Raw genomic sequence first — 24646 nt, forward strand, 5'->3', positions numbered from 1 at the left:
ATAAATTGACACAATTAATCCAGGACAATAAAGACCCTGGAAACCATGTTTTCCTATCTATGAGGAACAATTCAAGGAATTGGTCATAATAATAGCTAAGTATCTAGCCCTTATATATAGTTATCAGGTACTGTTCTAAGCACTTTACCTGTGGACCCTTGAATCTTGGCTTACCAGATAAGATGAGCCAAGAGAACAGAAAATTAAATAGGACCCTTAGCCAGTATCTTCAAATATTTGTTTTTTATGAAGAGAAATTAAACTACTCTATGTGACTTGGTATGACAGAACTATGAAGAGTAAGAAGCCAATAATGAAAACAGTTTATCATATGGAAAACTTTTCTACTTTTTAATGGCCAACAACAGAACTATTTATCTTATAAGGCTGGTAGTATAATGGAAGTGTGTGCAAATTTAGACTAGATCTCCATTTTGAAACCTATCACTGCCTGTATCCAGAGTTATCAGGTTGCTTACAAGACCTCAAAAGTCTAATGAATGGAAAAAAAATCAGAAAAATACCACTGACCTCAAAAGGTGATTATAAGTGATATATGATACAAATATTGTTATACATACAAATGTGATCTGTATACAGAATAGGTACAAAGTAGATATGCAAAAATCAAGTTATTTCAATAACAGTCATTATTCCTAGTGGTTAAGAACAGGGAAGCTAGAGCCAAACTCCTTGGGTTTAAATCCTGGCATTGCCACCTTAGGCAAGCTACTTAACCTCTCTGTACTCCTGTTTCCTAATTTCTGCAATATGGATATTAATACTTATAAGGCTGCTAAAAGGAATAAATGACATAATATATATAAGGCATTGACAATAGTGCCTGATGCATAATATGCACTCTGTAATGTTACCTATTTTTATGTAATACTAGAGGCCTGGTGCACGAAATTAGTGCACGGGGGGGGGGGGGGGGGGGGAGAGGACGACACACCCCTCAGCCAGCCTGCGCCCTCTCGCAGTCCAGAAGCCTTTGGGGGATGTCTAACTGACGGCTTAGGCTGGCAGTCAGACATCCTTAGCACTGCCACGGAGGCAGGAGAGGTTCCCGCCACTGCCACTGCGCTCAACAGCTGTGAGCCCAGGCTTGTGGCTGAGCGGTACTCCCCTGGTGGGAACGCACTGTACACCAGGGGGCAGCTCCTACATTGAGCGTCTGCCCCCTGGTGGTCAGTGCACGTCATAGCGACCAGTAGTTCTGCTGTTTGGTCGATTTGCATATTAGCCTTTTATTATATAGGAATTATAATAATGAACTCATTTTATTCAATAGCGAATTCCCTTTTATTTTAAGTATTCCATCAAAACCTTGAATAAATCAGAGATGACAATTCCAGAAGTAATCAGTCTCAACTAAATTAATTCATTTACATATTTAACAAATATTTATTAAATATGTAATATCTACAAGAGGATTCAAGTGCAGTGGATTAAGAGTATGGATTCTCTAACCCTAACAACCCCTCTTAAGAAAAAAAAAAAAAAGAGTATGGACTGCCAAACCAGTCTGTGGATATGAATCCCCATAACATCTCTTAGTAGCTATATACACTTGGGCAAACTACTGAACCATTACATGCCTCAGATTCCTCTTCTGTACTATGGGGTAACTGTAGAGGTGCTGGGGGATTCAATGAGTTAATGGAGGTAAAGTGCTTAGAACAGTACCTGATAACTATATATAAGGGCTAGATACTTAGCTATTATTATGACCACATTCCAGGCACAGTTCTAGACACCACGAATATAATAGACTGCTGACAAGGTCCCTGGCCCTTTTGGTGGGGAAGGGGCATGGATAACGAAAACAAAAATAACAAGTAGATTAAGACTTTTTAGGAAAACAAGATGGCGGCATAGGTAAACACCGGAGTTAGCTGCTTCGAACAACCACTTCAAAAATACAACTAAAAGACAGAACGGACATCGCCCAGAACCACAGGAAGACTGGCTGAGGGGAAATTCTTCAACTAGAAGGAAAGAGAACAGCATACGAGACTCAGAGGAGGCGCAGTGCGGAAAATACTAAGGTGCGGAGGTACGCGTGGAGTGGGCTGGTAGCTGAGGGCGCGGTTGTCATTTTCAATCGGGAGGGAGTCTCAGATTCTGAGCTCCAGTTCTGGGCGAGTCTCTAGGGACCCAGACTCAAACGGAGAAGCGGGACTGTCTGGCATCGGTCGGAACTCGAGGGCAGCTTTCTCTCCGAGGTTTGCAGCGGTTGCAGAGCCTCTAGGGATGGGATTGAGAGCAGCCATAACTGCTCCCTCCACCCGCTCTGTTGATCCCTTGCGACCCGCCCTGCCCCGACCAAGCCCTGCGCAGAGCCATTTGCCAGATAGCCTCAGGCAAAGGCTAGATTAGCACCTCCCTAGAGGACAGAAGTTTTCCCACTGCAGACACAGCTGATTCTCACAGCCAGTTGGCCTGGAGGTCAAATCCCCCTAGTATTAACTACAACAATCAAGGCTTAACTACAATAAGACTGCGCACAAAGACCACTAGGGGGTGCACCAAGAAAGCATAAAAAATGCGGAGACAAAGAAACAGGACAAAACTGTCAATGGAGGATATTGAGTTCAGAACCACACTTTTAAGGTCTCTCAAGAACTGTTTAGAAGCTGCCAACAAAGTTATTGAGATCTACAAGAAATCTAATGAGACCCTCGATGTTATGATAAAGAACCAACTAGAAATTAAGCATACACGGACTGAAATAACGAATATTATACAGACTCCCAACAGCAGACCAGAGGACCGCAAGAATCAAGGCAAAGACTTGAAAAGCGAAGAAGCAAAAAACACCCAACCAGAAAAGCAAAATGAAAAAAGAATCCAAAAATACGAAGATAGTGTAAGGAGCCTCTGGGACAACTTCAAGCGTACCAACATCAGAATTATAGGGGTGCCAGAAGAAGAGAGAGAGCAAGATACTGAAAACCTATTTGAAGAAATAATGACAGAAAACTTCCCCCACCTGGTGAAAGAAATAGACTTACAAGTCCAGGAAGCGCAGAGAACCCCAAACAAAAGGAACCCAAAGAGGACCACACCAAGAGACATCATTATTAAAATGCCAAGAGCAAAAGACAAAGAGAGAATCTTAAAAGCAGCAAGAGAAAAAAAGTCAGTTACCTATAAGGGAGTACCCATACGACTGTCAGCGGATTTCTCAACAGAAACTTTGCAGGCCAGAAGGGAGTGGCAAGAAATATTCAAAGTGATGAATGCCAAGAACCTACAACCAAGATTACTTTATCCAGCAAAGCTATCATTCAGAATTGAAGGTCAGATCAAGAGCTTCACAGACAAGGAAAAGCTAAAGGAGTTCATCACCACCAAACCAGGATTATATGAAATGCTGAAAGGTATCCTTTAAGAAGAGGAAGAAGAAGAAAAAGGTAAAGATACAAATTATGAACAACAAACATGCATCTATCAACAAGTGAATCTAAGAATCAAGTGAATAAATAATCTGATGAACAGAATGAACTGGTGATTATAATAGAATCAGGGACATAGAAAGCGAATGGACTGACTATTCTTGGGGGGGAAAGGGGTGTGGGAGATGTGGGAAGAGACTGGATAAAAACTGTGCACCTAGGGATGAGGACAGTGTGGGGGTAAGGGCAGAGGGTGGGGTGGGAACTGGGAGGAGGGGAGCTATGGGGGGAAAAAAAGAGGAACAAATGTAATAATCTGAACAATAAAGATTTAATAAAATTAAAAAAAAAAGACTTTTTATATCAGAAAAAAAATAACAAGTAACAATAAGCACTAAAAATCAGTGAAGACGCCGAAACCGGTTTGGCTCAGTGGATAGAGCGTTGGCCTGCGGACTGAAGGGTCCCGGGTTCGATTCCGGTCAAGGGCATGTACCTGGGTTGCAGGCACATCCCCAGTGGGAGATGTGCAGGAGGCAGCTGATCGATGTTTCTCTCTCATCGATGTTTCTAACTCTCTATCCCTCTCCCTTCCTCTCTGTAAAAAATCAATAAAATATATTAAAAAAAAAAAAAAAAAAAAAATCAGTGAAGACAAAACAGGGTAGGGGGATAGGGAATGACTGGAGGTTTCAAGTTGAGATAGGAAGGTCAATAAAGAGCAGGGGTCCTCAAACTATGGCCCGTGGGCCACATGCAAATACAAATATTGTATTTGTTGCCGTTTTCTTTTTTTACTTCAAAATAAGATATGTGCAGTGTGCATAGGAATTTGTTCATAGTTTTTTTTTAAACTATAGTCCGGCCCTCCAACGGTCTGAGGGACAGTGAACTGGCCTCCTGTTTAAAAAGTTTGAGGACCCCTGATAAAGAACTCTCCTTGAGAAGTCATGGGATCGGAGAGAAGAGCATTTCCAGCCAAGAGAACAGAAAGGCCCTGAGGAGAATGCAGGTGTGTTAAGGGACAGCAGAGAGGTCAGTGTCATTGGTGCGAAATAGGGGAAGAGAAGCGCAGCAGGAGAGGAGGCTGTAGAGACAGCCAGGTTACCATCACGCAGGGCTTTGGAGACTGGAGTAGGGACACAGGATTTTACTCTGAGCCTGAAGGGAAACAACGGGAAGGTTTTAAGCTCAGGAGTAGCAAAAATCAGACCTGCATTTTAAATGGTTCACTCTGGCAATGACCTCTAATGAATTATTTGATGCCAAGGTGTCCTGAATTCAATCATTCCAAAAGTAGGAGAGGGACGTTTAAGCATCTGAAAATGGAAACAATACAGCTTGGCAGGCTGCAATTTCGGACTGCGTAGAGAGGAGCGAGCCAGGAGTCCAATAACAGAGTCACTACATTCAAAACAGCACACCATTTACTGCAGGAGATGCCACATTCCATTTGCGTTTGCTGGATCTAATATGTGAAGTGTTGCGTAGAAATGTTTAAGAAAGATTTGACAGTGGTCTGGGAATGTTGGGGGGGGAGGGGAAGAGCGAGGAATTATGACTCCAGAAGGGAATGCTGGGGACACCAACACAGTCAGATTGCAGAGGAACAGTCCATCAGAAGGACGCTGGTGGGCACAGGGCTGCCCCATCACTGTGACTGGTTCCTAGGGAAGATCTGTCTGAGTGCCACACACAAATGTCCAAGAAACTCCGAGAGGGATCAGGCGTGTCATTCACCTTTCAACTTTCACCTTGGAGATGTCCTGTGTAGCAACATAAACTTGAACAGCAGATGGTCAAACGCTAAACTTACCTAACTGCAAAACTAAGGAGAAAGATAAAGGAAAAAATAAAGGGAAGGGGCAAAAGGGGGGTGTGCTTGAGGTGGGGACATGTGAATGGGAAGAAAAACCATTTAATGAGTCAAATTTCATCATATTTGTGGAATTCTGAGTGTCTTTCAGGAAAACTACATAATTTTTAGAATAGCCGTATTTTACAAGAGCCAGTCTTGGTCTTGGCAAGGAAATGGTTAGAACTGAAGATATGGAGTAGTGTAGAAGAATTCAGAAAGAAACCAAATCTCTGGAAAAAGTGAGGCTTTTTTTTGATTCATGGTAAAGGAACATAAATTACTCTCCAACCCACAATCTCCGCCTACCCCCCAACTTCCCAGAGTCCTGCGCAGCACATAGAAAGTGGAAAGTGGCCAAAACAAACAGTGTGGGCTGAAGCTCTGTGGATGAAGGGTGGGATGAGGTTCGGGTGGAACTGGCAGGCAACCGAATGGAATCACTTTAAAGCAATGCCACAAAATGGAGACTAAATAATCACTGAGGACTTGCAAAAATCGCAGAAAATTGGATATGCTTAGCACAACCATAGAACAGATTCCTTACTCCAACTCATTTCAAAAAGACAAAAAACAAACAAAACCCTAAAAGGACAGGAAAAAACTGAGACAGAGCAAAACATACCTGCTTTCTTATCTGTCTTTAATTAAACCATAAAATACCGTCCCTCTCTTCTCCCAGCCACCCTGGAAGAGAATAGCTAGCTGGCAGCAGCTCAGGTGAAGGACTTCAGCCTTCCAGCTACAAAGGGGAGATAGCAGACAATGGAGCCGGTGATTCATTACAAAAGAATACACTCAAGAGAGGCCTGCAGCCACATGGGCGCACTGCACTATTTAAAGGAACAGCCACCCCCTTTCCAACCTCCCTTATTCTTAACACCTTCCCTCCTCCTGGTCCTGATGGAAAACAGATTTTGAAGAAAATGCCAGCAAAGCACTGAGCTGTCCAAGAAAGGGAGGGCTTTGTGTTCCACAGAAACTGGCAGCCCTACACATCCAACTGTAAAATCTTTTCCTCTCTGCTTAGTATATTCTCCCTTTCAGCAACAAATAGTATAACTGAGTCTGAGTCTGGCTAAACATTTAAAAAAATTAATTGGAGCTGGAGTCATTTGCGATTTTGTTTTTCTAATCTCACACATATTACAAAAGTGATTTTTCCTCTTTTCCTTCCTTTAATTCCATATTGTTATTTTGCATAGATATAAGAAGACACAATAATTTGGTTCACATGTTCAGAAATAGTTATCTCAGTGAAATACTCCTACAACATATACATGAACGAGAAAAACCTAGTTATAAAAAAAAATATGGCACTACCATGTCTGCCATATTAAAATTTTGTGATTAAATTCCTATTTGCTTAAAAAAAAAAATCCTCACCTGAGGATATGTTTTTATTGATTTAGAGAGAGAGAGAGAGAAAGAGAGAGAGAGAGATGTGAGAGAGAAACATCCATCAGTTGCTGACTGAGTATTGAACCTGCAACCGTTTTTAGTGTTTAGGACGAAGCTCCAACCAACTGAACCACCCAGTCAGGGCTCTATTTGTTTTTTTAAGGCAAAGCACTGATTACTTATTGTAAATCACAAAGTAGTTTGTTAAACAAAAAAGAGGCCTTATAAAACTAGAGCATGCATAATAATAAAGCGCACACATATTGCAAGTACAGATATAGATCTAAATTGTATGATGAAAATGCCATCCACTGAGAGCTCTTTTCCCTATTCCACTGGGTGAGTGATGGAAACTAAGGGATATAGAAATGTTAAGATCAGAGAAGTAGAACTTAGGTGACAAATGGTGAAATCCCATCTAAATAATTTTCCTAATATACTAATCAAGATATTAAATACAATAATAAACCATCTAACTTTGAAAACCAAACCCTAACAATACAGTTTTTATTTAGACACTCATGTGACAGATCATTATCATATATTTAGATTAGATGTTTGGCTTGACAAACAAAACACCAACAAATTCCCCTCAAAACAAAAAAACACCTCGTCCCAAAAAACACACCCACAGGACAGGTAAACATTTGGCCCATCTGGTTATGTCCTTTGATTTTTTTCCCCCTAGATTACCAACAACTATGTACATTACATTCACATAGAAAGTGTACACCAAAACAAGTATGATGGGATAGTGAAAACTGACAAATTTGATATTCTATACTTTCCCATTGTATAAATTTAGGAGGGGCAAAGACAAGTTGTTTCCTTCAGCATTCAGCACATCCTGAGAAAAATCATGATGATTTTAGCTTATCTATTATACTTCCTCAACATCCCTCGTTCCTGTTTCTATATCTCTTCTGCTTCATTCTTAAAATTATAGTTTCCTTAAATACCAATAGTAAGAACACAATATTAAGTGTGCATATGCCTGTGCATTCTAGCCTGTGCTTACACATGCTTAACCAGCTCCTTAGAAAGTAAGGGGGCATGTTCCAAGATGTATAAAACGTCCTAGTTTCAATAACTCTTTCACTGATTTAAAATATATATAATGAAAAGTCAAGTAGTTGAAAAGCCTTCAGGAACAACTGAGAAAGAACAGAGCCCATGCCCTCTAATACTGCCAGTTAATGAAAATTGAATGAGGGCTCCAAGGTTAACAAGTATCATCTCCCAAGCAACAAAGAGAATGCAGAAATAGGTTTCCTCTCTATGGAAATTTTTTTAAAAGTAAAGTAATATTTCAAAAGAGTTAATTAGGCTGACAATAAAGGGATACGAGATAGAAGAGAAAATATTTTAACGGTCTCCACTTTCTAAAGGAGGGAGAGATTTCTTGATAACCTCCAAACTCAGATTTAGTGAAGAATTACTTTGGAAAAATATTCTTTGAAAGTTCCCTTTCCTCTAGGTCGCGTTGAGAAAATCTGCCTAATGCTGTCCCTCCTTCCCAACAGGACTGCGGGACATTATATAATATTTAACAGAGCGGGGCTCCCAGCTCCTAAACGGATGCCTATGTCCCCGCGGCTAGCTGACTCTCTCGCCCTCCGGTGGTGACTTGGAGAGGCAGAGAAGAGAGAGTACAAAAAAAGGGGGCAACCTCCTTAAAAGGAAAGCACTGTCCAGTGATGAAATTTCCCTCAGAGCATAAAAGCCTGCAGTGAAAATGCCCCTAAGTCTGAGACTAAAGGACATGCACGTTCTGTAGCGCAAATGATTTCTCACTGACAAGTCACATACTCATTACTCCCTCTCTCTATCTATAGAAAGGGAAAGGGGAAAGGAACACACAAAAGGGTGGCAACAAGAACGATAGCACTGCCGGGGGAACCACAGAAGAGTATGCACCTTCCATTTGCCAGGAATGACTTGCTAAAATGCAGATTAGATATTGCCTGGCATAACCAAAGATGGGGGGGGGGGGGGAGAGAGAGAGAGAGAGAGAGAGAGAGAGAGAGAGAGAGAGAGAGAGAGAGAGATTCCCCCATTTCTCAGTCCCTCTCCTTCAAATGCCTTTTAATGCCCCCGTGATCGTCATTTATACACTCAGATCTGTTGTCAGGGAGCTTTACCTGCCTCTGCTGCACCTGCATGCTCCTATGGTTGCTACTGAGAACATTCTTTGCCAGTAACAAAGCCAGGAAAATGGAAACATTTTCCTAGTCTTCATTTTTAATAAGCCATCTGGAGCGAAAGTAGCAAAACTGCAATTCCATCGCCAATTCTGAGAAACCGAAGTGAATCGGGAATCAGATTTCTCCGTAACACAAATTCTTCTGCAATTCTTAAAAGGAAGTCAATCCCTCTCCCCTCTTTTTGGCAGTCTACGAGAATCTCTTCCTACCTCTGCAGTCTCTCTCTCCCTCCCTCTTCTCAGAACCAAGACAAAGAGGTAGACAAATCCCCACAGGGTTTTTCCTGAGCTACAGCTGCACCGTACAGGAAACAGGAATCTGCTACGGAGGGGGTGGGGGGAGAAAAGGCTACGGATACATCTCTCTTTCCCTCTCTCTCTCATGAACTCACAACACACACAGACTTTTCAGTTGATAACAATAAATCTGGTCTTCTCTAAGAAGACAATAATAATTAAAACTCTAATGGCTATACCCCACCCCCATATCTTTATTTCGATCCCAGAAACGGGAAAAGAAACACACCGAGGAAACACAAATCTTACCTGAGTTACCATTTTCTTTTTCTCCATAAACCAAAGGGAATGATGATGAACACTTCAAAGCAGTCGTGCTAGGGCACACCTTCCACGGCGTTCTCCCCCCCCTCCCCCCCCTCAGTCTAGCTATTTAAGGGTAAATGATTGATCTCCCTTTATCCCCTCTTCCTTTTTCTTTCTAGTGTTTCTTCCTTTCTTTTCTCTTCCTCTCTGGCAGTCTCTCCCCCTCCTTCGTTCTCCAGCTCCCTCCCATATCTCAGGCAGATGGCTGAAGGAAGCCCCACCCCTGAATGCCTAAGGCAATTAATCAGAGTAGAGCCCCACCTCTTCCTCCTCCTCCCACCCCCTCCCAGCAGGCTTACAGCTCCCAACTCCAGAAACAGGCCTGCTGGAGAATGGCAGTTTGGTGTGTGCTTTGCGCACGCGTGTGTGTGTGTGTGTGTGTGTGTGTGTGTGTGTGTGTGCGTGTGTGAGGGGAAGAAGGGAGGAGGGGAAGAGAGGGGGAGGGGCCAGCGCCATGTGCAGGCATATTTTAAGGAGTGAATATCTGCGATGGAGGCATTAACTGTGGCACTGGAAGCATTTGTAGCTTACAATAGTTCATACAGATTTAGAATATTCCACCCATGAATGTATAATAAACAAGAAGTGAAACAAAATTTTTTTTTAAATATACATTTCTACTGATGCAGTTTATAGATGTAGTGAATTTAATGAAACATGTAAAAAGATGTTGAATGGCCACTGACTGGAAAGGTTTTCAAGGACCGGGAATATGCAAGAATCTGCTTGAACTAAACCCAGTCCAATGACTGAAAGGACTAAAAGAGAGGAGGAAGGTAATTAGAGTGCTGATTGTTTCTACTGTAAAAACCTGGGGATGCTGGAAAAGCTGTCTACAAACATGACCGCTTACGGCTTCTGGCTTCATTAAAAATTCTGGTTAACTGAGAATTTACCCTTTGTGATCCTCAGGCTTCTGTATTTCAGCCTCTATTAAAAAACATAAACCTTTTCTTACATACACACTGGACATCTGTGCCATTATTGTAATCAGTAACGGTTACTACAGATATACAACGTTTGGGAGAATATTTATTGAATTAAGAGTTTCTCTTATTAAAAGGAAATAATGGAAAAAAGCATCCAAGATGTGCTTCAGTCCAGAAGTCCTGGTCGAAGTTTTAACTGGGCCCTTTACAAGTAAATGATCTTGGAAAAGTTTTGACCTCTGAATATAAATTTTATAATCTCCCTACTTTATATTATTAAATATTCAAATAGAACAATCTATGTGAATGTTTAATGAGTTTGTGATGTTTCTTATTTGTCTCATAAAATAGATTTTCTAATTTTTTTAGTATCCTAATAAGATCCTAAAGGATTTTATTATATGTTTTAGTTATGCTATATGTATTATGTTATAAGCTCTAATAGATTACACAAAGGGCAAAGAGATTAATTCCAAAATTAAGCTACCTATTTTTAAAATAAACAAAGAAATCAAAATTTAAAATCACAAACCACATTGAGAATACATAGTTTTTTGCTGTCTCTATAAGAATTGTTTGGCAAAATGTATAACCACACTTATCAAAAATTGACTGTATAATAATAATGTTGGCTGGTATATTACCAATATAATACCATCAATATAACACCATGCTCCCACTCAAATTAATAATCATTCAAACAATTCTGAAAAGAACATAGGAGCCTGGCAGGTGTGGCTCAGTAGTTGAATGTCAACCTATGAACCAAGAGGTCACGGTTCAATTCCCAGTCAGGGCACATGCCCAGGCCTCAATCCCCAGTGGTGGGGCATGCAGGAGGCATCCAATCAATTATTCTCTCTCATCACTGATGTTTCTATCTCTCTCTCCCTTGCTCGCTGAAATCAATAAAAATCTTAAAAAAAGAAAAAGAACACAGGAGCTAACAAACAATCTATAGACCCTAGAGAAGCTGGCACAATCAGAGCTATTTACTGATCCCTACAATACCTCAGAGCACTATTCTGGGCATTTTACAGACATCTGTATACTTCTGCTATAATCCATAATATGTAAAGAAATATGTACCAAAGAATGGAATCTTTAAACATTAGGGAAAAACATGATGAGAAAGAAATAGATCAGTGCCAGGCTTGTTCTTATTTAACATTTTTAGAAATAATCTGGAAGATAGAACATATTGCATTCTCTAAATTTGCAACTGAAAAGCCATTAGGAGATAAAATGCAGTCAAATTTTTTAAAAGGCAAAGTGAGTAAGCAGAAAACAGGTAGGTAAATTTCACTGAAGCAGGGGCAACCTGCTGTACTTTTGGACAAATCTAAATCCTATTTATGGGATAAATTATATTTTCAGTTCTAATATAAGAAATAAACCTGAGAATCACTGTATACCATTCTCTAAATCCACTGGCCCAGTATAGTGCCAGGGGCAAAAAACAAGACACCAAGAAGAGAGACTCCTCGACTCCCCGCCACACACACACACACACACACACACACACACACACCCCTTATGAAAGCACAGCTATCTTGAAGCAGCCTCTACCCATAAAGATAATAAGGCGCCAAGAAGAGTGTGTGTGTGTGTGTGTGTGTGTGTGTGTGTGTGTGTGTGTTTTAAATAAAAAGGCAAATGAGAGATCCCCACATACAAAAGTCTACAATTAGGTCTAGGAGAAAGGTTTCCTTAGGCCTGGTATTCATGCCTCTTTTCTACATTTAGGACCAACATCTAATACCGCAAATAAAAGCTTATACAAGTCATTAGCACAAGTTAGTATGAACTAAAGCAAAAATAAATATTAAAATGATTTTTATAAATTCACTAAATAACAGGATCATTGTGAGCACTGGACAAACTCAAGGATATTTTCAAGTGTGTCCCTGACTTTAAAGGCTGACATTAGAGAGGACAATTTGCTCCCTGGTGCCCAGGAGAGAGAAGAGCAGCTGAATAGCCTGGCTCTGATCCAGCAGAACCGCCGAGTCCCCAGTGGTGCACCAGGAGAAACTCATTTCTGGGCTTTTTCTGGGAGGGGGTATGGCGCTGGGGAAGTGGTCCAGCAAATATACAATAATGTCGGCTAAGGGAGGAGACCACATCCAGCCTCACGGTTCAATCCCCAGCCTCCCGCACAGTGCCTGGTCGGTACTCAATAAACATTTGTTAAATAGAAGAATTTCTCCTAGTTGTCTCAATTCTTCATCACTTCCTTGATGTTTTATGCAATCCCCGAACTCTAGCTTCCTTTCCCCCATACCATTCAATGGAAATTTATCTTACTGAAGTCACCAAAGACCTCTGATGGTCAAACTCAATGGACATTTCACATTATCTCTGACTTATCTGTGGTTTTTGGCACTCTCACCTTTAGGAAATTCTCAGTTTAAAATGATACCAGTCTTTCCTGATTTTCCTCTTTTCGTGTTCACTAACTTCCTGTCCACCCTCTAAATGTTGCTATTGCTGGAGGTGCCCTCAGACGTCTATTTAACTGCATACCACAGATTCTTCACCTTAGGTGCAGAGCTCCTCACACAGGCACCCCTGTGGAAATTTGTTTACATATGTACACTTCTGTGCAGAGAGGATCCCTAGGATTCATCAGAGTCTCCAAAGGGTACAAACCTCAAAAAAGTTCAATACTGCTGAATGCGCTTGCTCTAGGGGATGTAACCCATCCCATCGCTTTAATTACCATCCATTTACCCTGACCTCCACATTTCTATGTCCGGTCCACATGTCTTCTGAACGCCAGATCAAGAAATGCAACTGCCACCCTGGCCAGTGCTGCTAAATGATTAGTGGTCGGCCGGAGCTCTGAAGGCCGGAGCTCTGAAGATCGTAGGTTTGATCCGGGTCACAGTAGGGGTGCATGCAGGAGGCAATCAATCAATGCATCTCTCTCACATGAAAGTTTTTCTCTCTCTCCTCCCTCCTTCCCTTTTACTCGCTATAAAAAGCAATGGAAAAAATATCCTCGGGTGAGGATTAAAAACAATAAAAAACCAACTGCCAAATAATGGTCAACTCATTTAGATATCTCTAACTTAAAAGTCCAAAACTAAATTCTCAAAGTTAAGTCATTAATTCATTTAACAAATGGTTGAAAAAAAAATAAACAAATGTGCTGGGCAGAGTTCTAGGCAAGAGGGGAAATGAGTAAAGGACAAAGGAGATAAAAATCCCTCTCTGTGTGAAGCTTGGATTCTAGGTACCCATTGCACCATGTTTGTTGTCTTAGTGAATGGTTAAATTTCATGACTGGTAAAATCGCTACCATTTCTTTGGAATTTACTCTGTGGTGGCTTCCCATCAGGCAGATACTTATTAGCTCACTTCATCCTCACGGTGAGATACTTTACTCTCCTTCTTGGAGATGAGGAAGCTGTCTCTTTGCCTCCAGTCTACCACTCTTCCCATCCGAGCCTCTTGCTACTGCCAGAGCAATCTTTCCAAATGCACAGCTCATTGTGCCACTTCCCTGATTCAAATTCTCAACTATTCCCATAGCTCCAAAGGGGGGAAATCCTAACTGTTAAGTAGGTGCCTAACACATACTCTGGCTTTCGCATGCTTGTCAGAGTCACTCCCCACCCCTCGCTCTTCCTGCCCCAGCACACTGAACGACATGCAGTTAGTTCCTCAGCGACACCGTATTTCTGTTTTAAGTTCTTACTCGTCTGAATATGGCCTTCTGTCTGTCTAGTTCATCCTTCAAGGCTCCCCTAGTTCAGAAAGCCTTTCCTGACTCTACCAGCGCCCATATGTGGGTTAGGTACCCCTTGTCCCTGTGCTCAGAGCCTCACCCACAGTCCACAACTTTGGGGCTGGTGCTTCTGTGTAACTATGACTAGGCTGTGAGCAATCTGAGGAGAGGAATTGTGTGTTTCATGTCCCCAGTTCCTCACCCAATGCCTTAATTCATAGTAGATGAATAAATGTTTGTTGAGATCAAACAATAATTTCTTGATTTCTATCACTAGCCATTTATCCATACATGGATACCTAAGAATAAAGGGTATCTATGAGATTATCAAAATATTACCAAAGCATTCTTTTCTCTAAAAGAGTACTTGGAAATAGCTTCAACTTCATAAATTTACTCCAGTATCTTAGAAATCTGAAGTCTAGAGGAAGACGCACAAAAAAAGAGTGAGAGAAAGGCCTATTTTCAACTTTATTATAATAGTTCAGATTCTAGACAAAATAACTCACTGATTAAAAAACTCACAATTTTAGGGGCTCTTACTCTTTACAATTTTACACAGATGTGACTCAACTTCTCTCCCTTCCACCCACGCACCAGCAATGCCATAAAAGCAGATCCCAGAGTCCCTGACTAGAAGGCAGGTTTTGCTCATCCTTTCCCAGGCTGCCTCTGGCACCCAAGTGAAAGGCAACATTAAAGGGACAGCATTTCCTGCAATAATAAAAACTTGTTAATGTAACAGCTCTTCACAGCACGCCCCCACACAATAACCCTAATTAAGTGTAAATAACAATTTATACCTAATAGATATTAAATACCTTCTCGGAAGCATATCAATAACACTTTAATATTCTTTGCCCCAACGTTCCCTTTAATATAAATGTAGTCAAATTATAGCTAAACCTATTATTTCCTAGCTTCTTTTCTCTAGTTCAGACAGGGTTCACTTATATAGAACCCATTCTAGAAAATGAGGTGAGAGGAGAATTTGAAATCAACTGCTTTAGACTTTATATGCTTATAAAACCAACTAACACTCATATTTATTTCTTATCCCCCAAAATCAAACCTTTAGAACAAAATCACAAATAACATACACTATAACATAGGCGACGCCAGAGAAACTAAAAAGAAAATCATAAATTATTATCTAGATTTGGGTAATATACTCATATATTTAAAAATCCCCAAACTCTAGACAACTAGAATCAAATAATTGAAATTGTGTACACAATCTCTGTATTCTATGAGAGATTAAGGAAAAGGTTCTTAGGCAAATATTAAAAAGGAATGGGAGGTTAACAAATTTATCCATAACTAGATTTAAAAAAGTTAAGCCCTGGCCCAGCAGCTGGGTACTCAGTTGGTTAAAGCATCATCCTGTTACTCCAAGTTGTGGGTTCGATCCCCAATAAGGGCGCATACAAGAAGTAACCAGTGAATGTATAAGTGGAACAACAAATTTATATTTCTCTCTCTCTCTCTCTCAAATCAATCAATAAAAAAAATAATAATGCCCAACTAACTTGTGAAAACTGAGGTGCTGTTTCTCCAAATTTAAATTTGCAACGTCCTTCTGTCTTCTTCACTGCTACCACTAAATCCTGAGCCTGGCACAAAGACGTAGAAAGCCTCTGGGCTCATTCACTCTAAGGCATTCTGCAGACCAGAGCATAGGCTAGGCAAATGTACCTTTTATTTATTTATTAGAGGCCCAGTGCACGAAAATCGTGAACTTGGGGAGCGAGTAAGGTCCCTCAGCCTAGCCCGCACTCTCTTGCAGTCCGGGAGCCCTTGGGGGATGTCCAGCTGACGGCTTAGGCCCGCTCCCTGAAGTCGGACATCCTTAGCACTGCCACAGAGGTGGGAGAGGCTCCTGCCACCACTGCTGCGCTTGCCAGCTGTGAGCCCGCCTTCTGGTTGAGCGGCACTCCCCCTGTGGGAGCACACTAACTACCAGGGGGCAGCTCCTGTGCTGAGCATCTGCCCCCTGGTGGTCAATGCATGTCATAGCGACTGGCTGTTCTGCTGTTCAGTCAATTTGCATATTAGCCTTTTATCATATAGGGTTTTAAAAAATATATTTATTGATTTTAGAGAGGAAGGGAGAGGGAGAGATAGAAACATCAGTGAAGAGAAAGAATCATTGATCGGCTGCCTCCTGCATGCCCTCTACTGGGGATTGAGCCTGCAACTTGGCATGTGCCCTTGTCTGGAATTGAACCCGGGACTCTTTAGTCTGCAGGCCGATGCTCTATCCACTGAGGTAAAACAGCTAGGGCCAAATGTACCTTTTAGATAGGTAACTTTCTATCTTTCAGTCTTCCAGGTGTCTTAAGTTGTACTTGACTATCCTCAATCCTCAAATCAGGGCACTTAGCTACACTCCCAATAATGTAAGATTCTGCTTCTTCCTCCTCTGACTGCCCATTTACCTCAAAACAATAATCAGTGGGAATGTGTTCAATGGGTAACAGGTTAAGGAAAACTGCGATAATAGGCGAACCCCTAACTTGCAACAACAGTTACACCCCACACCCCAATTTTTTTTTATTGTGGTAACATACACATACCATAAAATTTACCATCTTAGCCATTTTCAAGTATACATTCAGTGGTTATTATATATATTCCTAATGCAGTATTATCACCACCATCCATCTCCAGAACTCTCAGTGGTGAGAGCATTGGCTCATGGACCAAAGGATTGTGGGTTCGATTCCCAGACAAGGGCATGTACCTCGGTTGACAGTTTGATCCCTGGCACCAGTTGGGGTGCTTGTGGGAGATAACCAATCAATGTTTCTCTCTCTTCCCCTTTCCTCCTCCCTTCCACTCTGTCTGAAAATCAATGGGAAAAATATCCTCAAGTGAGGATTAACAACAAAAAAAGAACTCTTCATTTTTTAAAACTGAAACTATATGCATTAAACAATAACTCTCCATTCTCCTTGTCCCCGGAGTCCTTGGAAACCACTACTGTGCTTTCTGTCTCTATGAATTTGACTATTCTAGGTACATCATCTAAGTGGAACCATACAGTATTTGTCTTTTTGTGGCTGCCTTATGTCACTTACCATAGGCTCTTCCCTGTTACAGCTTATTTCAGAATTTCCTTCCTTTTTAAGGCTGGGCAATGGTCTCTAAATGTATGCAGCCTATTTTGGTTATCCATTCACCCACTGATGGCCACTTAGATTGCTGCATCTACCTTTTGCCTATTGTGAATAATGCTGATATGAACATGGGTGAGCTAATATCTCTTCAAGACCCTGCTTTGAATTCTCTTGAGCACATATCCAGAAGTAGAATTGCTGGGTCATATAGTAATTCTATTTTTAATTTTTTTGAGGAACCACGATACTGTTTTCCACAGCAGCTGTACCATTTTACATTCCCATCAACAGTGTACAGGGTTCCAATTTCTCCACATCCTTGCCAACACTTGTTTTCTGTTTGACTGACAGTAGCCATCCTAACAAGTTATATTTTAACCATCCAGTCAGAGGCAGTAAATGTTTAACACAAAAGAATAATTTCAGAAACAATTTCTCAAATAGATGTGTGTTTTTTTCTGAGCAGGGATACAATATTCATTGTCCTTTAAATCATCTCTAACAAGCCCCTATCTACTTACTGTGCCTGTATTTTAAACTGATTTAGCCCAGGTTTGTTCTGCAAAAATTCCAACTAATAAAATAACCAATTTCAGCTGCACACTCTTAAGACAGACATGATTTTATTAACAATAAGAGCAATGAAAGGTCAAGTACCTAAAATATTTTATTGCTTCATGTTGAGGAGATGCACTTTGTTTCATTATCTCAACACTAGCAAATCTAGAATAGAGTGATCCTTAGGGGCTCGGACCAACACCCCCCTTTGTCTTCCCCTCCCCTCTCAAATCGTAGTTTAACTTGACTCTACAGTGGGCCGGTCCACATCTGAGGATTCAACCAACTTCAGAGAGAAAACAGTATTTGTGATCTGTGGTTGGACTCCACAATTTGTATGGGAAAATATTGTTTTCCATTGGGGGTTGATTGAATCCTCAGGTGAGAAATCCCCAGATACAAGGGGCTGACTGTATTTATTGAAAAAACAAAATCCATATATAAGTAGACCAGTAGAGTTCAAACCCATGTTGTTCATGGGTTAACTTACTTAACTTTAAAAATAGGTGGAAAACCTTAATTGAAAAAAATACTTTTCCGGTAATACTGTAATAACTACGTATGGTGCCAAGTGGTCCTTGAAATATTTGGGGGGTGGGGGAACCACTTTGTAAAGTACATGACTGTCTAACCACTAATACAAAACAAAATGAAATAAAATAAAATGCTTTCAAGTCTTAAAAAATACTATTTAATCATGTCCTCAATAATTTCCAATTATCTAATACACTGGTACAGAATCACAACTATTATGCAATGACAAGCTTTGACTTAAGATTAAGAATATAACAAAAGCTAAAAAAGAAAATTTTATAACCACAGTTAAGCATTTGGTTAGCAGATAGCCATCTATCACCCATTTACAAAGGTACTAAAAGAAAACTGTTACTTTAACAGATTTAACATATAAGATTGTATAATAGTGTTGGATTCTTCAATTTAAAATTGTTTTTTTCAATCCCATTAATTTCCCTGATGTGGTGGAATGGAGGGTATATTCTTAAATTTATCATCCCATTACCTGACTTTCTGAGCTACCTTAATTTCAGATAGAATAAACCTACCAAAAAGAGCAAAGCCAGGAAAAGTGCTATTTCAAATACAGAACACTACATTCACCACTACTAAATTTTAATGCCCCAAAATATTTCAGGTGGCAAATTCATTTTATCATAAATGAATACAATTTTACTGTATTATGTAAAAGACTTTATCAAACCTGCCATAATCTCTAAACAGGAACTTATTAATCCACTCTACAACTTTTAGGGGGGCGGGGCAATTTTCTATCTCAAAAAATTCATTTACATATTAAAAAATTGTTTTTACTATATTTCCAATTACTTCCATCTTCGTTGGAAACACGTTTTCAGTTCTTTTCCTCAGACAATTGTGCTTATATTACAATTATTACAAGTCCCTTACTTTGCTACATGGGTTTCAGAAATTTACTGTTCACAGATGTTTCTCTTCAAAAACATATTAATATTTACTTGTAAGAAGCTTTGCTTCTAATCTAGTCTCATGACATTTCCAGCCTTAACTGTACTATAGACTGATCTATTGTTTTATGTGAGTAGAGAAATAATTCATAGATAAATGAGACCCACAAATATATCAAAACCTCATTATAGTACATATAATATACTCTTAATTTGAATAACTCAAAAAATGGAAACTGTATGTCGTTAAAATAAAACATATAGACGAATGGTTTAGAACAGGGGTAGGCAAACTTTTTGACTTGAGGGCCACAATGGGTTCTTAAACTGGACTGGAGGGCCGGAACAAAAGCATGGATGGAGTGTTTGTGTGAACTAATATAAATTCAAAGTAAACATCATTACATAAAAGGGTACGGTCTTTTTTTTCAATAGTTTTATTCATTTCAAACGGGCTGGATCCGACCCGCGGGCCGTAGTTTGCCCACGACTGGTTTAGAATCTAGTTAAAGAGACAACCACATCCTCTCCCATGTGACTTCAATACTGGTAGCTTGACTTGACTGAGCTGAGTTTACTCTGAAGGCTTCCCCATCAGATCCAATGAAACACAGCTTGGTTCTGCCCTGGCCCGTATGGCTCTGCTGTTAGGAAGTCAGCCTGTGCACCAAAGGGTTTGCCAGTTTGATTCCAGTCGAGGGCATGTACCTCAGTTTCAGGTTTGACCCGCACATGTAGGAAGCAAACAATCGATGTGTCTCTCTCACATAGATGTTTGTTTGTTTTTTGTCTCTCTCTCCCCCTCCCTTCCTACCTTCCACTCTCTAAAAAGCAATGGAAAAAATAATCCTCCAGTGAGGATTAACAAACAAAATTAAATTAAATTAAAAAATAGCTTGGTTTAGCCTTTTGGCTAAATACCTAATAAAATGTACTGGTTAGTCACTGTCTTTAACCCTGTGTATTTCTGTCCAACTTAAACTTAAGAGCTAATTATTACAGAAATGACCAAAGAAAAAAATAAAATTGTCATGAAAACACAAATAAACTAAAACAAACAGAAACCAAGTAGTATCTATAATTCAGAAATAAGTGTATTAACCATTTTTATTTTCCTGTTCTAGGTTTTCAGCACAATTAGTTAATATTTCAAAGAATCCGTGACAAATGAAAGATCATCTGGTCCAACCCCTTCATTTTATGTACAAGGAAAGTGGGGTCAAGGAAAACAAAGCTATTTGATCACGAACATGGAGGTGGTTAACATTATAGCTTGACTCAGAACCCAAAATATCCAGGAGTGTGGTTGATAATGGCCTAACATTTTCTGGTTCTAGATTTCAACAAGTCAATAACTAAGATGCCACTAATCCTATCTCAAAAATTACCTAAAATGTTAAGTGTAGAGTGTGTCTTCCACCTTTCTTAAAAATACAGCACTAAGAAAAAAATACAGCAACAACATTTGGAAACTGCCATCTATGCTTCTCTACTCAAAACAAAGCTTGAAGTTTATATAATATAGTGGCTTTATGTTATGTATAATGCCAAGCCCATTCTGTTTAAAATACACACATGCATGCACACACCCATGGACATTGAAGTTTCAGAACTTCTAGAGTTGAAAGCAACCACCCCTGCTCAGCCTTCAATACTATTTAAAACTCAAACTTCCTATTACAGCAAGTTAACAAAAAACTTTGGGAAATCTTCACCCTGAATAGTACCAGGTCAAAAGCTTATAAGCATTTCATTCCACTATAAAACCTTCATATCAATCAAATAGTATCTAGAAAACAAGTTAGAACCCTTGGCTTACCTGGACAACAGGATATTGATAATCCATACAATATACACCATACATAGCAATGGGGGGAAATCTTCAGAGAAAGATAGTACAAAAAAGTGCCTAAGCTTCTGCCTTGTTTGAACTAGCTGTCCTGTCCAAAGGAATTAGGCAGCACCAAAAAATCCTTGGCTGACTTCCAGCCTACGCAGATAGGTATGCTGGCTCAGATGAAGCCGGGGCTTGGTTCAGCCCAGGCTTCTACCCCAATAAGATTCAACACTACACAGAAGAAATGTTCAGGAAAAAGCAAAAAGCGCCAACTGAGTTAGTAGCTATAGACTGAAAACTACACTAGAGATTTGCTGTTACTATTGGTTTTACTGGCAACTCCACCAAAAACTCGAGGCAGAGAATGACAGCCAAGGAAGGGAACACGGGCTTCTTAAAGTGCCACGCAAAAACAGTAGGAAGCACAAGGTATCCAGGATCCAAAATGATATATATGTTCCAGGCTTTACGTGCGTCAGAGGGAACACTCCCAATCCAGGCACGGAAAGGCGGATGGGACTGGTATTATTTCTCTATTCCTTCTTGGGCAAGATTGCGCGCACGCGCAGACACGCACGCGCAGACAGACACACACACACAGACACACACACACACACACCACCTCTTCTCAATGTCTCTGGCAGGGACAGGTGTTAGGATTAGCAGTATAAAACCCTCGTGTCGTGAAAAGGAATGGAAGAAAAAAGAAGTTACACTGCAACATGCAGTAAAGGGATCCCTTTCATGACACTGTATGTTTGTGTATCATTTAACACCCCCTTCACTCGGCTTCAACAGAGGCTAGGACAGCTGGCAGGATCAGCACTAGAAAAGAGGAAGGTGGCCCCAACTCAGAGGCAACATGAGTCCACTGGAGACCTTCAGATATGCAAGATACTCTCTCAGCTGTTCCAATCAAACATGCAAGGATTAACTCTGGCTGCCTGCAAAAAGGTGGGGGTGGAAAGGTCTTTTCAGAAAAGCCAGTTGCTTTTCCCGTTTTAGGAAGCTGCTATACCCACCCTACCATTATATAAAAACACACATGTGAGCACATATTTCTATAGCAGATATTAAAAGCACTAACAAACATGGGCAGGTGTTAAGTCAGTCAGGTTAAAGAGTTGGCTTTCAGAGCCTAAATGGCCCATCTAAAAACAGAGAACTGCTAAGAAAAATTTTTAGAAAATAGGACACAGAAAGTGAAAATAAATGCTTAGTAAGAGACATACCACTTACAACTATCGCTCCTAAAAATCTTCTACTTGGGGCAAACACTCAAAAGTTCAAAATGATAAATAATTCTAAGTTAGTTTCAGGGGTTACAATCTCCCTAACCTGGAGTGCCAGTAATATTATAACATGTTTTGGTAAGATTAAACCATGAAGATTAAACACAACTGTGAGGCATTTGTGAGATTTGTGTATTACTGTGCTCACCCCACCAGTGTAACTGTTCTCCTTTTATAGTCATTGCAATTTATTTTAGAATTGTTCAGAAAATTGTTTCTCAAGAGTCAAAATGCCTTAGTATACCTGAGGTAGTTTTCTTGGTTAAACATCTACCCTCAATCTGCACCAACCATAACCGTAGGGACCTCAAGTTTTGCCAAGTATTGGATAACCAGAAAATATGTGATATTCTTCTTTGCTACTCTCTCATTTTTGTGTGTTTTTTTGTTTTGTTTTGTTTTGTTTTTTATCCCCCTTTCCTTCCTTTCTGCCGATGCCACAATCCTACCAAGAGTGTTTATTCAAAGATACTAGTTAGGACTCAGGTGAGAATGCTTTATAAAGATTGCTGGGAGTTCTACCAAGCATTCAAAGAAGAACTAAAACCTATCCTCCTCAGACTAGTCCAAAAAATTCAAGAGGAAGGCACACTTTCAAGCTCTTTCTATGAAGCCAGCATTACCCTAATTCCAAAACCAGATAAAGACACCACAAAAAAGAGAACTATAGGCCAATATCCTTGATGAACATAGATGCTAAAATCCTCAACAAAATTCTAGCAAATTGGATCCAGCATTACATTAGAAGACCATACACCATGACCAGGTGGGTTTTATTCCGGGGATGCAAGGATGGTACAATATCTGCAAATCAATAAATGTGTACATCACATAAACAAAATAAGAGTCAAAAATCACATGATCACATCAATCGATGTAGAAAAGGCGTTTGACAATATCCAACACCCTTTCTTGATAAAAACTCTCAGCAAAGTGGGAATAGAGGGATCATACCTCAACATAATAAAAGCCTTATATGACAAACCTACAGCCAACATCATACTCAATGAGCAAAAACTAAACTCATTTCCCCTAAGAACGGGAACAAGACAGGAATGCCCACTTTCACCACTTCTGTTTGATATAGTACTTGAAGTGCTAGTCATAGCGATCAGACAAGAAGAAATAAAAGGCATCCAAATTGGAAAAGAAGAAGTAAAACTGTCCTTATTCATAAATGACATGATACCGTACATAGAAAACCCCAAAGACTCCATCAAAAAACTACTAGACCTAATAAATGAATTCGGCAATGTAGCAGGATGCAAAATTAACACCCAGAAATCTATGACCTTTTTATACACCAATAATGAACCCACAGAAAGAGAAACTAAAAAAAATCCCATTTACCATTGCACCCCCCGCCCCCAAAAGATATCTATGAATAAACTTAACTAAGGATGTAAAAGACCTATACTCAGAAAACTACAGGACATTGGAAAAAAGAGATAGAGGGAGACAAATGGAAGAACATACCATGTTCATGGATTGGTAGAATCAACATCATTAAAATGTCCATACTGCCCAAAGCAATCTACAGATCAATGCAATCCCCATCAAAATACCAACAGCATATTTCAAAGGTCTAGAACAAACTCTCCAAAAATTCATCTGGAATTAAAAAAGACCCTGAATAGCCACAGCAATCCTGAGAAAGAGGAACAAAGCTGGAGGGATCACAATACCAGATATCAAGCTATATTGCCAAGCCACAGTTTTCAAAACTGCCTGGTACTTGAACAGACATATAGACCAATGGAACAGAACAGAGAACCCAGAAATTGACCCAAACCATTATGCTCAATTAATATTTGACAAAGGCGGCAATAGCATACAATGGAGTTAAGACAGTCTCTTCAAAAGATGGTGCTGGGAAATTTGGTCAGATACATGCAAAAAAAAAAAAATGAAACTAGATCACCAACTTACACCATACACAAAAATAAACTCAAAATGGTTAAAGGACTTAAATGTAAGACGGGAAACCATAAAAATCCTACAAGACTCCATAGGCAGCAAGATAGCAAACATATGTTGTAGCAATTATCTTTACCGACACAGCTCCTAGGGTAATGGTGACTAAGGAGAAAATAAACAAATGGGACTACATCAAAATAAAAAGCTTCTGCATAGCAAAAGAAACCATCAACAAAACAACAAGAAAGCCCACTGCATGGGAGAACATATTTGCCAATGCTATCTCAGATAAGGGTTTAATCTCCAACATTTACAGAGAACTCATACAACTTAACAAAAGGAAGATAAACAATCCA

The 24646-nt window shown here is 40.0% G+C and overlaps 1 protein-coding gene across 39 annotated transcripts in view; it reads right to left on the reverse strand.

The window, feature by feature from the left end:
- RBFOX2 (RNA binding fox-1 homolog 2) overlaps positions 1-24646 on the reverse strand; it is a 265677-nt gene that overhangs the window by 80152 nt on the left and 160879 nt on the right. For 3 of the 39 annotated variants that reach the window (XM_081083409.1, XM_081083410.1, XM_081083419.1), the window contains exon 1: positions 9407-9670. The exons of 28 other annotated variants lie outside the window; for them this stretch is intronic. In XM_081083409.1, the coding sequence (XP_080939535.1) occupies positions 9407-9433 (27 nt within the window). In that variant the 5' untranslated portion in view covers positions 9434-9670. Of the gene's footprint in view, positions 1-8798; positions 9110-9406; positions 9864-24646 lie in introns of those variants that run through there. 8 more of the 39 variants (XM_081083425.1, XM_081083417.1, XM_081083401.1 and 5 more) reach the window with 6 other exon arrangements.

This window comes from Myotis nattereri (assembly GCF_964212035.1).
Source record: "Myotis nattereri genome assembly, chromosome: 2".
Lineage (NCBI taxonomy): Eukaryota > Metazoa > Chordata > Mammalia > Chiroptera > Vespertilionidae > Myotis > Myotis nattereri.